This window comes from Coregonus clupeaformis, chromosome 28, assembly GCF_020615455.1.
Source record: "Coregonus clupeaformis isolate EN_2021a chromosome 28, ASM2061545v1, whole genome shotgun sequence".
Classification (NCBI taxonomy): domain Eukaryota; kingdom Metazoa; phylum Chordata; class Actinopteri; order Salmoniformes; family Salmonidae; genus Coregonus; species Coregonus clupeaformis.
The window spans coordinates 32,430,336-32,443,277 of record NC_059219.1 but is presented as its reverse complement, the minus strand read 5'-3'; the positions used below and the strand labels follow the sequence as shown (position 1 = coordinate 32,443,277).

General features: G+C 39.8%; 2 gene segments (V, D, J or C); one reads left to right on the top strand and one right to left on the bottom strand.

Moving 5' to 3' along the window:
- The window catches only part of LOC121543925, a 133,079-nt gene that overhangs the window by 82,233 nt on the left and 37,904 nt on the right, over nucleotides 1-12,942 (bottom strand).
- On the top strand, nucleotides 2,448-3,046 carry LOC121543452. The segment is given in 2 exon segments: nucleotides 2,448-2,584; nucleotides 2,712-3,046. Coding segments are annotated over 2 exon segments (408 nt in total).

Below are 12,942 nucleotides of genomic sequence, written 5' to 3'. Positions count from 1 at the left end.
AGTCCAGAACAGACTATGGGAAGCGCACAGTACTACATAGAGCCATGACTACATGGAACTCTATTCCACATCAGGTAACTGATGCAAGCAGTAGAATCAGATTTAAAAAACAGATACAAATACACCTTATGGAACAGTGGGGACTGTGAAGCAACACAAATATAGGTACAGACACATGCATACACACACATGATAACATACACACAAAGATCATTTGTTTTGGTTCTGTCCATTTGTAGCTTGTTTTTGGACACAGGTCCAGGAATGGCTAAAGGATTGCAATATTTACCTGGAGCTAACCTTGCATATAGCATTACTGGGTGGTCTGAAAAGTCATAGTCAATCAATCAATAATATAATAATACTTTTAGCAAAAACGTTTATTTTTAATTCACAATCTGTAGAAGCAATGAGAATAGAAAGGTTCAGAACTTTTGTAAAACATCACAGTACGGTTGAAATATATATGGCAAATAGAAATCCTATATGGATGGTGTTAAGAGATAGATGGGAGGTATTGAATAGAGTTGAAGGATGGGACTAATAACAAATAACAACAAATAATAACAAAGATAGCTAATAATGTAAGCATACTGTGTCCATAATAAGTATATAGGTTGGATGTTGGGAGCTTTTGGGAAAGAGCACAGTTAGAAAGATATGGCATATAGAAGCAAACCGGATGGACATCATGAAAATGATCGGAGAGGTTGAGAGTAGAAGAAGTTCAGGAGCAAAAAAATAATTAAAATAAAATAATAAAATAAAAAATATATATATTTACATTTACATTTACATTTTTAGTCATTTAGCAGACGCTCTTATCCAGAGCGACTTACAGTTAGTGAATACATATATATTTTTTTTATACTGGCCCCCCGTGGGAATCGAACCCACAACCCTGGCGTTGCAAACGCCATGCTCTATCAACTGAGCTACATCCCTGCCGGCCATTCCCTCCCCTACCCTGGATGACGCTGGGCCAATTGTGTGCCGCCCATGAGACTCCCGGTCGCGGCCGGCTGCGACAGAGCCTGGATTCGAACCAGGATCTCTAGTGGCACAGTTAGCACTGCGATGCAGTGCTTTAGACCACTGCGCCACTCAGGATATATATATATATATATATATATATATATAATAGAATTATTGTAAAATTAACTCAGTCCATAAGGTGTAGATAGTAAGTATAGACCGGAAGTAGAGGCCTGGGCATTGTTGTTCACTAATTTACTCCAAGTAGGGAAAGGATGGTGGGGTTGAAAAGTAATAAAGGGGAGTATATATATAAAAAAATAAACATGGGGGATTGGAAGTGATGCAGACAATTACATTGATAGAAGATACAATCTATCTGCAATATTAAGCTGATCCATTCCCCCAGAAAAAATAAATAAAAAAAACAACAAAAAAACATACACACGTACACATTAATTTTGTGTTTTAGATATGTGGTAGTGGAGTAGGGGCCTGAGGGCACACACTTAGTGTGCTGTGAAATCTGTATGAATGTATTGTAATGTTTTTTTAAATGTATAACTGTCTTAATTTTGCTGGACCCCAAGAAGAGTACTTGCTGCCTTGGCAGCAGCTAATTGGGATCCATAATAAATACAAATACAGAGTCCACACACAGACTGCAGTTATTGAACCTGACCACTGGAGTGAGACAGAAAGCGCATACTATCTGTTATAATAACAAAGTAATAACAATATGCTCCATTTGTAGATGTCTATAATCAATATATCAGTCCCCATTCAGCACTTAAATCAGAAACCATATTAGTGATTACATAGCTATCATGTTTCTACATCACATCACACAAAATGTATTAATAAAGTCTGACTGTCCAGGAAGACTATTTAAGCAATATGGGCCAAGGAGGTGTGGTATATGGCCAATATCCCATGGCTAAGGGCTGTTCTCACACACAGCGCAGCACGGAGTGCCTAGACACAGCCCTTAGCCATGGAATATTGGCCATATATCACAAACCACCAAGGGAATATGTTTCTATTATAAACTGGTCACCAACGTAATTAGAGCAGTAAAAATACATGTTTTGTCATACCTGTAGTATTCGTTCTCAAATACCAAGACTGTCAGCCAATCAGCATTCAGGGCACAAACAACCCAGTTTATAATTACATATGACACTTTGCTTTGAGAAGATATAACATGATGATAACCCAATTAAACAATTGAAGGTTCTGTCAAGGCATAACGTCTCTCCTGCCACGCCAGGCTAGAACCTTCCAGAACCTTCCCAGCCTTTGATTGAGCTCACATGAGGCTTGTTTACCAATCAAGGCCGTGATTGGCTAGACAATCCGCCTCAACCTTTTAAATTCTGCTGTTCACACAGATCCCTTCAACTACAGTTTCCCTTAGGGACCAAAAAAGTAAGTTTGCATAGTGAGGACACTTTGCATAGACAGCACATGCTTCAGTGGTCTGGGAGTGTTTATATCCCTGTGAGTTTAACACTTCATGACTGAGAGCTGTCCTTCATGACAACAGAACCCACAACAACCATGACTTTTATCACCATCTTCATCTGGACACTTGCCTTCTACATCAATGGTAAAGAAAATTAAGTTCCATGTTTGTATAATGAAAAGTAATCAGTCTGAGTGAACTGAAGGTTAAGGTTAAGAATGTGTTATTAATTCCTGGTGATGTACAATTATCAGTTGTCTCTCTGTTTCAGATTCCAGAGGACAGTACACTGTGACTCAGACTCCTGCAGTGAAAACTGTTCTCCCAGGACAGCCAGTCTCTCTGAACTGTAAAGCCAGCAGTGATGTGTATCCTGACTGTGGGGGTTCAGGTAAACCATGTTTAGCCTGGTATCAACAGAAACCTGGAGAAACACCTAAAGCACTGGTCTACTATGGAAGCACCCTCTTCTCTGGGACTCCATCTAGATTCAGTGGCAGTGGATCTGGGAGTGACTTCACTCTGACCATTAGTGGAGTCCATGCTGAAGATGCAGGAGATTACTACTGTCAGAGTGTACACACTGGTAATGTGTTCACACAGTGATACAGAGCCATACAAAAACCTCCCTCAGTCAGACTGCACAGTGACTGTTCTGCTACAGCTGGGACCAACTGCAGGTGCTGAGGGGGAAGAGACAGTGACATGGAACACTGGTCAGTAGAGGAGTTAAACTTTGAATATGTTTAGAAAGCATCATTCAGATCACATGTTCTCCATCATCATCGTCATCACCATCATCATGACATGGTTGTGACTCGTTATATGTGTCACAGCCTGAAAGTGCACCTATAAACATTATTTGAAGTTAGGAAACATTCACAATACCAGTCCATATTCAAGTGAAGGCGATGTTACATCAGCATCAACCCCCCCTAGATAAAATCCCCATATGTACTGTACCTCACAACCAAATATTGATGTGAATGTCTAGCATTATATTAACTATTTTGATGAGCAGGTTACTGACTGTTAGATCTGTGAACGAGACATGATGCGGGGCGCAAACATTATACATGTGTATGCACATATCTACATACAGTATAATACCCTCTTTATCTGTCATTAATTACATGGTGGAATATCTGTTATGTCTCCCTTCCTGAATCCACCACAGAGGTTAAAACCAGTCACTCCCTCACTTCTGGCCCAGTCCAGGGTATTTCAGGCAGTGAAACTGTTCAACTGCTAGACTGGTAGCTGTGGGAGTGAAACTGAGATTTACATAGACAGGACTGGGTGGTTCAGCTTGTCCCAGAATAGAACAGTACTGTCACCAGATGTTCACTCTGTCCCCAGGGGGTTGGCGGTAGAGAAGACTATGACTGTCTTGAAGATGTGATTCTTGTAATACTATGAGGGTAACTTTTCAAACTAATTTAGCTAAACGCAGGTGTGATCACATGGGTGAGAATTGAAGATATCGATAAAATTTTCAATAGCATTACAGATGTAGGATCTTAATTTGAGCCAGTTTGCTACGCCAGGAAAATAATACTGCATCAACAGGAAATTTGAATTATTATGTGGATTGTAATTATACGCAAAAAAAGCTTCTTTATCTCAAATTTTGTGCACACATTTCTTTATATCCCTGTTAGTGAGCATTTCTCCTTTGCCAAGATAGTCCATCCACCTGACAAGTGTGGCATATCAAGAAGCTGATTAAACAGCATGATCATTACACAGGTACACCTTGTGCTAGGGACAATAAAAGGCCACTCTAAAATGTGCAGTTTTGTCACACAACACAATGCCACAGATGTCTCACGTTTTGAGGAAGTGTGCAATTTGGCTGACTGCAGGAATGTCAACCAGAGCCGCTGGCAGAAAAGTTAATGTACATTTATCTACCATAAGCCGGTTCCAACGTCGTTTTAGAGACTTTGGCAGTATGTCCAACCGGCCTCACAACCGCAGACCACGTGTAACCACTCCAGCCCAAGACCACATCTGGCTTCTTCACCTGTGGGATCGTCTGAGACCAGCCACCTGGACAGCTGATGAAACTGAGGAGTATTTCTGTCTATAATAAAGCACTTTTGTGGGGAAAAACTCATTCTGAATGGCTGGTCCTGGCTCCCCAGTGGGTGGGCCTATGCCCTACCATCCCCACTCATGGCTGTGCCACTATCCAGTCATGTGATATCCATAGATTAGCGCCTAATACATTTATTTAAATTGACTGATTTCCTTATATGAACTGTAAATCAGTAAAATCTGTAAAATTGTTGCTTGTTGCGTTGACATTTTTGTAGGGGTTGATACATTTTCCGTATAGGAAATATAAGTCTGAAATTTGAAAGTGGAAATTACAAAATTCAGAATCCTTTTTAAACCTCAAATAAAATGCAAATGTTAAATGTCAAGCATTGCGTGACGGTTCTCCTACAACAGGATGATCAAAATGAAGATCCTAAATCTGTAGATTACTGCCTTTACAAATCTATTAATCAAGCAGGTCAAAAACTGTTCTAAGAAAGATGAATAAGGAGTACCATCTACTACATGTGTCTAGACCTCTCCTGTTAATCTGTTTACATTGTAGTATCTAGACCTCTCCTGTTAATCTGTTAACATTGTAGTATCTAGACCTCTCCTGTTAATTTGTTAACATTGTAGTATCTAGACCTCTCCTGTTAATCTGTTAACATTGTAGTATCTAGACCTCTCCTGTTAATATGTTAACATTGTAGTATATAGACCTCTCCTGTTAATATGTTAACATTGTAGTATCTTGTGTTAATATGAACTACTGGTTGATGACGTTGTGGTTTAAAGTGAGAACATAAATAACTAAGCAATGACATTTAGGTCTGATAGTTTTCAAACTGTCAACAAGGCTTTATGAATATATTTCTATATCATTCAACAACATTTAAGACTAATGTCTAATCATTGAAAGAGACAACAAAAACAAAAAATATTTGTTCCAAAGGAAAATGTTTATTTTCATCTATTAATCAAAGCATCAAAGCAAACATTCCTACAGTATCTAATAGTAATAAAACAGAACACATCACATCTAACACTGATACAACCTCAGTCCACAGAGATGATTGACACATGAACTCAAGCAAAGCCCTCTGTTAGTCTACATGTCAGTGATCAATCAGACAGAGAACATCTGATCTCAGAGCAGAGTAAAAGCAGAGGAACCAGCAGCCTCTCTCCACAGGGGTGTGTGACTGAGGGGTCCTACCCAGAACAGTCAGCCCTCCTCAGGGTCTTGGTGACTGTAGTCTGGGATTTCTGCTGGGCTTCACAGGTCACCTCTCCTGCCTTGGTCCACTCCTGGGCAGTGAGAGTCAGGGTGCTGCTCCAGCTGTACAGGCCGTCCTTCTCCAGGACCCCGGGACTGGCCTCCTGCTTCTTGCTGGTCCCGTCCACTTTCCAGCTCAAGGTCCAGTCTGAGGGGAAGCCCTTGTTGTCCAGACACGTCAGTGTGGCTGTTGTTGTACTGGACAGCTCCTCACTAGAGGGGGCCAGGACAGTGAGGGTGGGGGCTCTGTTACATGGAACAAACAGAACACATCAACTAAGTAACTACATCAAGTACAGCTACAGTAAGAAATGATCTTCAGCAAAGGACACATCAAAATAAAGTGAATTGGAAATGCCTTCTAAATATGAAAATAAAAGTTACATTGTTTAAAAGATGTGGAGAAAACACTTAAGTAACATGATACAAAGCACATTTATGAACCTAACAAGTATAAAGTGGTTAAAAAACTAGAGTTACTAGTCATATGGTGTCAGTTACACATGTCATACAGATATTGTTTAGGAATGGATCTGATCAGAATAGCCTACTCATATTCATAGTATTTGCAGAATTTGAGCATAAATTAATTTTAAATACGTATCAAACATGTTAGATCATGAAGTCAGTTTCAAACTGAGACCGTTTGTCTTTATAGTATCTGAAGATTATGCCTTTGTTAAATGGTTTTCATGAAGAAATGGAATGTGTTTATGTTAGTATCCAGAGGGAAGGTTTTAGGTGTAACGCCACATCCAGCAGACCGGAAGTGTCTTGGAGACTGGGGATTGGCCAGAAGAGGTCAGCTTCGTTGTTTATAAATAGGGGGGTTAGGCGAGGAAGACGTCAGAACGGCCATGGCAATCGGGGGAGCCGTTCTCCGGGTGTCATGTCACCTGTCATTTATGCTGTAACCTCGTGATTTTAATAAAAGCCTCTAACACGATGCAGCATAAAACGGACTCTTTGTTGACAGCAATAATGACCACCATTCATCAGATACGACATAATGGCGCCCAACGTGGGGCTGGGTTTGCGTCTCTTCCTTGTTTCAGTCAATCGCCGGGCTAACCTGCTCTGAAGCATGGCCCAAAAAAAAATGGTGAGTTTTTCTTACCGCTTCGGAGTTTGTTGGATTGGATATGACTTGTGTACACTGGAGAGATGTTCCATTACGACCTTGCCTCGGTGGCGTTATTGCGGTCGACTGGAGTCTGCTAAAATGTTATTTCATTGGTAACGGGTGACAATGATAATTTAGAGCATTAAGATAGATTTCATTGGTAACGGGTGACAATGAGGATTTAGAGCATTAAAATGTTATTTCATTGGTAACGGGTGGCAATGAGAAATTTAGGGGAAAAAAATGATAAGTTTATATTTCATTGGTAACGATAGGCAATGATAAGTTTATATTTCATTGGTAACGATAGGCAATGATAAATTTATGTTTTAAGGGAAGCGCAGGATATGTCTTTGTGTAATAGGCCGCAGTTAGCTAGAGGCTAAGGCTAATTCTTGAGTGTGAATCATGCTACATTGTACCTCGTGGCTAAATGCTAATGCTAAATGCTAATTGTGTTGTGTGTTACATGCTAACGTATCCTTAGAGGGCCATTGCGATGGATTCAAGCCTCTTAAACTTGTTTGTATGTGGTGGAACTGAAAGTTCTACGCAAATGTGAGCTCTGTTATGTGTAATTGTGTGAGTATAACGTATAAAATAGTGAAGCTGTAGCGTAATGCTATCGGTCTATTGTGTGGTAAGCATGGGCTTAAGGGGATGTGCGCATGCGTTTGATTTTACGGGGCTAAAAACTACGACATGTGGTCGCGCTGAGCCTACAAAACAAAATGGTTGGTTGAGGTCATAGGTCCCATTTGGGAGCTGCAGGGGCAGAGAGAAACACACGGACAAAGAGAAGATAGATTTTAGCACGATTATTCTAGTTTAAATTGTGGTTGGTTAAAGATGAAACTTGTTTTGTAACCTATTGAATTTATAAATTAGATATATGGTAGCGGATTATAATAAATTGAATTAAATAATTAAATAACGGATTAAAATAAAATAATGTTTTTGAGCGATCTATTTAGTTCTGAGTTTAGTCTTAGAGTGAATAATGTAGAACGAATGAATATTGAATGGTTGGAAATACTCAGTGATGGCATTAACTACTAAAAGCTGTTCTTGTGTCTTTGTCCCTTGTCATGAGAGACAGGAGAGAGGGGGAGCGAGGAGATACAGGAAGTGATCACGTGACGCTGCAGAGGATCAAGTCAAAAAAAAAAAAAAGGTTTTGAGACTGTTACAAGATATGTGATGTTATGACAATTTTACATAGGCTTGGCAAATGCTATTTCATTAAAAATTGCATTTTGGAAGATCTGTGTATCACTGGGGTTGGATTACAGATGTGTGGGGAATCGAAGACTGACATTCTTCTGTAAATTTATGATAATTATGGGTTATAGAGCAAGGGGTTACAGGCTTTGTTTATGGGTATTTTAGTCTGAAGATGACTAACTTGCATTTACTTGCATTTGATGGGTTGTGGTAAGATAGCCAACACTAATTGATAAATTGGTGACATAGGAATAAAAATTGATTTATTTGGATTTATTTGGAGTTGTTTATAGGGGAAAAATAGTAATCCTTTAATTAAAGTAGGGTTAGAAAGTAGTGTTAGGAAAACTAATGGCAGAAGTTAGTACACCTTTCTCACATACGGATTCAGCAAAAAGACACCCACCTTACGAGAAGAAAAAGTACAGCTTAGGGATGTTTATCCTCAGCTTTCAGTGATCATCCAGCAGGGTGATTATGGCATCAGAGATGAAGACGAATAATAGATAGAGGACAAGCAGAAACGACGATGAAGATGAATCCAGAACTCCAGAAGAAAGAAAATGTGATGTATGGAAGAGAAGAGTGAGGTTGAAGAAGATGAGGATGATGATGAAGAGGTTATGGGTGGATATGACTCTGTGATCAGAAGGAAGTTGGCAAGAGAGAAACGAAGAAGGATACACGAGATTTGATCTCTGATGAAAGTTGAACGAAGAAGGGGACAAGAGATTCGAGTTCTGATGAAGAAAGCGATGAAGATTTGGAGACGAAGGGGGGTGCATTGCTGAGAGCATCGATGAGAGAAGAAGAGAAAATAGCCAACAATTGAAGTAAAAACAACCGACCATTAGAAGGGATGGTGAATAGTGGAAAAACTTATCTGGGTTCAGCCTAAAGAGGTTAAACATCTCACTAATTGATAACGAATTAGGATAGGGATTTGAGGTAGTAAAACAGTTAATTACTCTTAAGGTACTAATCTGTCTGAAAAGTTAAAAGGGGTGACTATTATTCTGGGTTACATTCTTACACTAAGGGATTTCAGGCTAGGCTAAAAGGTGTTTAGTCGTTTTGCCAAGTCTGTGTGTAATGAGTCAGAAGCAGGTGGGGAACTTTCCCAATCACATATTCTAAAAATTTGGTGGTAAGGGATTTTGTGAAAAATCAGGGGGAAAAGTTGTAAATGTTATGAGAGAAAAGATTAGATTAAAATAAGTTAGGAGTAGATTAGGGTTGAAGGAACTCTGAGACAGTAAGCTAAGTTTCAAAGTTAGTAGTAAGACAGAGAGAGAAGTGGTGAATGACATTTTTAGAAGTTTAGTGGGAAGATATGGTAGGAGGTTAGATCTGTTAGGGGCAGATGCATTGAGAAAGTATGTGTTGCTGAATGATAAGAAAAGATTGAGGGTGATTGAGTATCTATAGTTACAGTTCTCAGCAGGGAGATCAAGGTAATTATAGGTGTATTTTGTGTAATCACAAGTTTGAAAGTCAGGGATTAGGGAAAGGACTGAGATTTGGGGAAAAAGTGACACTAGTGGTGATAGAGGGAAGTACAAGTAAAGAGTTCAAAGTCTTAGGGGAAAACTGGGGAAAATTAGGAGTAACTAAGGACATCAACACGTGAGTCTATTATAACAACAGTGAGAAGCAATTTAACTCTTTCAACATTGATAGTTATGAAAGCCATAAATATATCGCATTTGATTATAAGGGAACCAATACAGCACCAATTTTAGGGGGAAAAATACTTATTAGGGTTTAGGATGGGGACGTTTCTCCCATATGGAGAGATAATTATGGAGAATAAGTATTGTTAGCAGGACCAGGAGTAGAAGCTGTTGCACCTAGTCAAAGGAGGGATCGTTTGTACAACGATATGAAGTGGAAGAGGTTAGGAGTGACTGTTCACTTATTTGGCGTAATGTTACAGAGAAAGGTCAGGGAGAATATATGTATACTTATCTAGTGCAAGCATTAGAAGTTGTTCCGGTTAAGAATTATGGGTTAAAGGGCTATGTAATTCGTAAAGTGATGCCTATAATGGACGATTTGAAAGCTGTTGAAGCTTCCGCAGTCACCGAAGGAGTTCAGGAGGAGTAGATTACAGTAGTCACTCCAACAGTAGATAATACACAGAGGATAATGGGAACTGTTGCACTAGAAGTAATTAGGGTTGATACAGCAATTAAGTCAACTACTTTAATGGTAACTTTGGAAGGGATTAGTGATACGATGGCAATAGCAAAGGAGGGAGTATGACATCGACAACAACTTTTCTGAAATTAAATGGGGAATTTTAGACTCATGGGTTATGTTACGGATGGAGAGTGCTGTCAATGATAGTACGAATGGGGTTAAAATAGGAGAACAGATAGTAGTAGAGAGAATATAGATTCATCATGGAGGACAGGATGAGATCTTTGATTTTGATGACAGACAAGGAGAGGTATCTGATCAGTACCGCTCGTTCTTCTGTTGTGGAAATTAGAGATAGATTAACTCATTCTGTAAGATCAGTGAGGAATCTTGAGGGTCCATGTCTGTTGAGAATTCCAGCACCAAACATGTTAGACGGTCGCGCGGCCTCTATCAGGTATGGGTCAGTCTTATGCTTTGTCATGACTGTGGTATTAGCAACAGTCATTGACAGATAAAATAATGTCGTTGTCAGAACAGTGGTTTAAGCCTAGGTTTAAGTATTCTTGGTTAAATGAATTACCCTATGGGAATTGTTAAATGGGAAAGGAAAATCAGGTAACAACGGAAACCTGAAGTATTCAGGTGAAACATTGAGGGCTAAAAGTTGTTTTTGTTCTAATAAAACATATGAGGTAAAGGGTATGTTTATGGGAATATCAGATTGGGATGTTATATGATAACTTTGGATAAGCATGAACATAAGGTTAGAGATGACAAATATAATGTAATTTTTTATGGATCAGTTAGTAGGAACAGCAGGACTTTGATGGTTAAAGGATTAGCTTTTGTCTGACAATGTGGCTATGGGGAATTTTAGAGATATTTGGAGGGTTTGTGATGATAAAACGTATATATATTCTTATCCTATGGATGGATAGGATGTTGTTAATGTCAACGTTGAAGCTTCCATATGAGGCTTTTATTATTAAAAGAGGAGTAGCACCGAACACAGATCAATTTGAAACTAGAGTTCAAAATAGGATGAAAAGGGACATGTCATAGGCTTCAAGCCTATCATTGAAGGATAAGTTTAAGGGAGAAGGGGGGACTTTATTCATGGTATGGTGTAACATTTGGGAAGATCATAGTGATAAATATTAGTTATACTTTCAGATAATATCACTGGGGTTAAATAAGGGATGCATTTGGAAGACTTGGTTGCAAAATCAGTTAGGCCCAGTAGGGGCAGTGATGGGTCAGATTTTAGTTTCAGCTTTGAGTGTAGAGAGTATAGAGATATTGTTATCCACGTCGGCACCAACGATGTTAGGATGAAACAGTCAGAGGTCACCAAGTGCAACATAGCTTCAGCGTGTAAATCAGCTAGAAAGATGTGTCGGCATCGAGTAATTGTCTCTGGCCCCCTCCCAGTTAGGGGAAGTGACGAGCTCTACAGCAGAGTCTCAGCACTCAATCGCTGGTTGAAAACTGTTTTCTGCCCCTCCCAAAAGATAACATTTGTGGATAATTGGCCCTCTTTCTGGGACTCACCCACAAACAGGATCAAGCCTGACCTGCTGAGGAGTGACGGACTCCATCCTAGCTGGAGGGGTGCTCTCCTCTTATCTACCAACATAGATAGGGCTCTAACTCCTCTAGCCCCACAGTGAAATAGGGTGCAGGCCAGGCAGCAGGCTGTTAGCCAACCTGCCAGCTTAGTGGAGTCTGCCAATAGCATAGTCAGTGTAGTCAGCTCAGCCATACCCATTGAGACTGTGTCTGTGCCTCGACCTAGGTTGGGCAAAACTAAACATGGTGGTGTTCACCCTAGCAATCTTATTAGGATAAAGACCTCCTCCATTCCTGCCATTATTGAAAGAGATCGTGATACCTCACATCTCAAAATAGGGTTACTTAATGTTAGATCCCTCACTTCAAAGGCAGTCATAGTCAATGAACTAATCACTGATCATAATCTTGATGTGATTGGCCTGACTGAAACATGGCTTAAGCCTGATGAATTTGCTGTGTTAAATGAGGCCTCACCTCCTGGTTACACTAGTGACCATATTCCCGTGCATCCCGCAAAGGCGGAGGTGTTGCTAACATTTACGATAGCAAATTTCAATTTACAAAAAAAAAATGACGTTTTCATCTTTCGAGCTTCTAGTCATGAAATCTATGCAGCCTACTCAATCACTTTTTATAGCTACTGTTTACAGGCCTCCTGGGCCATATACAGCGTTCCTCTCTGAGTTTCCTGAATTCCTATCAGACCTTGTAGTCATAGCAGATCATATTCTAATTTTTGGTGATTTTAATATTCACATGGAGAAGTCCACAGACCCACTCCAAAAGTCTTTCGGAGCCATTATCGACTCAGTGGGTTTTGTCCAACATGTCTCTGGACCTACTCACTGCCACAGTCATACTCTGGACCTAGTTTTGTCCCATGGAATAAATGTTGTAGATCTTAATGTTTTTCCACAAAATCCTGGACTATCGGACCACCATTTTATTACGTTTGCAATCGCAACAAATAATCTGCTCAGACCCCAACCAAGGAGCATCAAAAGTCGTGCTATAAATTCTCAGACAACACAAAAATTCATTGATGCCCTTCCAGACTCCTTCTGCCTACCCAAGGACGTCAGAGGACAAAAATCAGTTAACCACTTAACTGAGGAA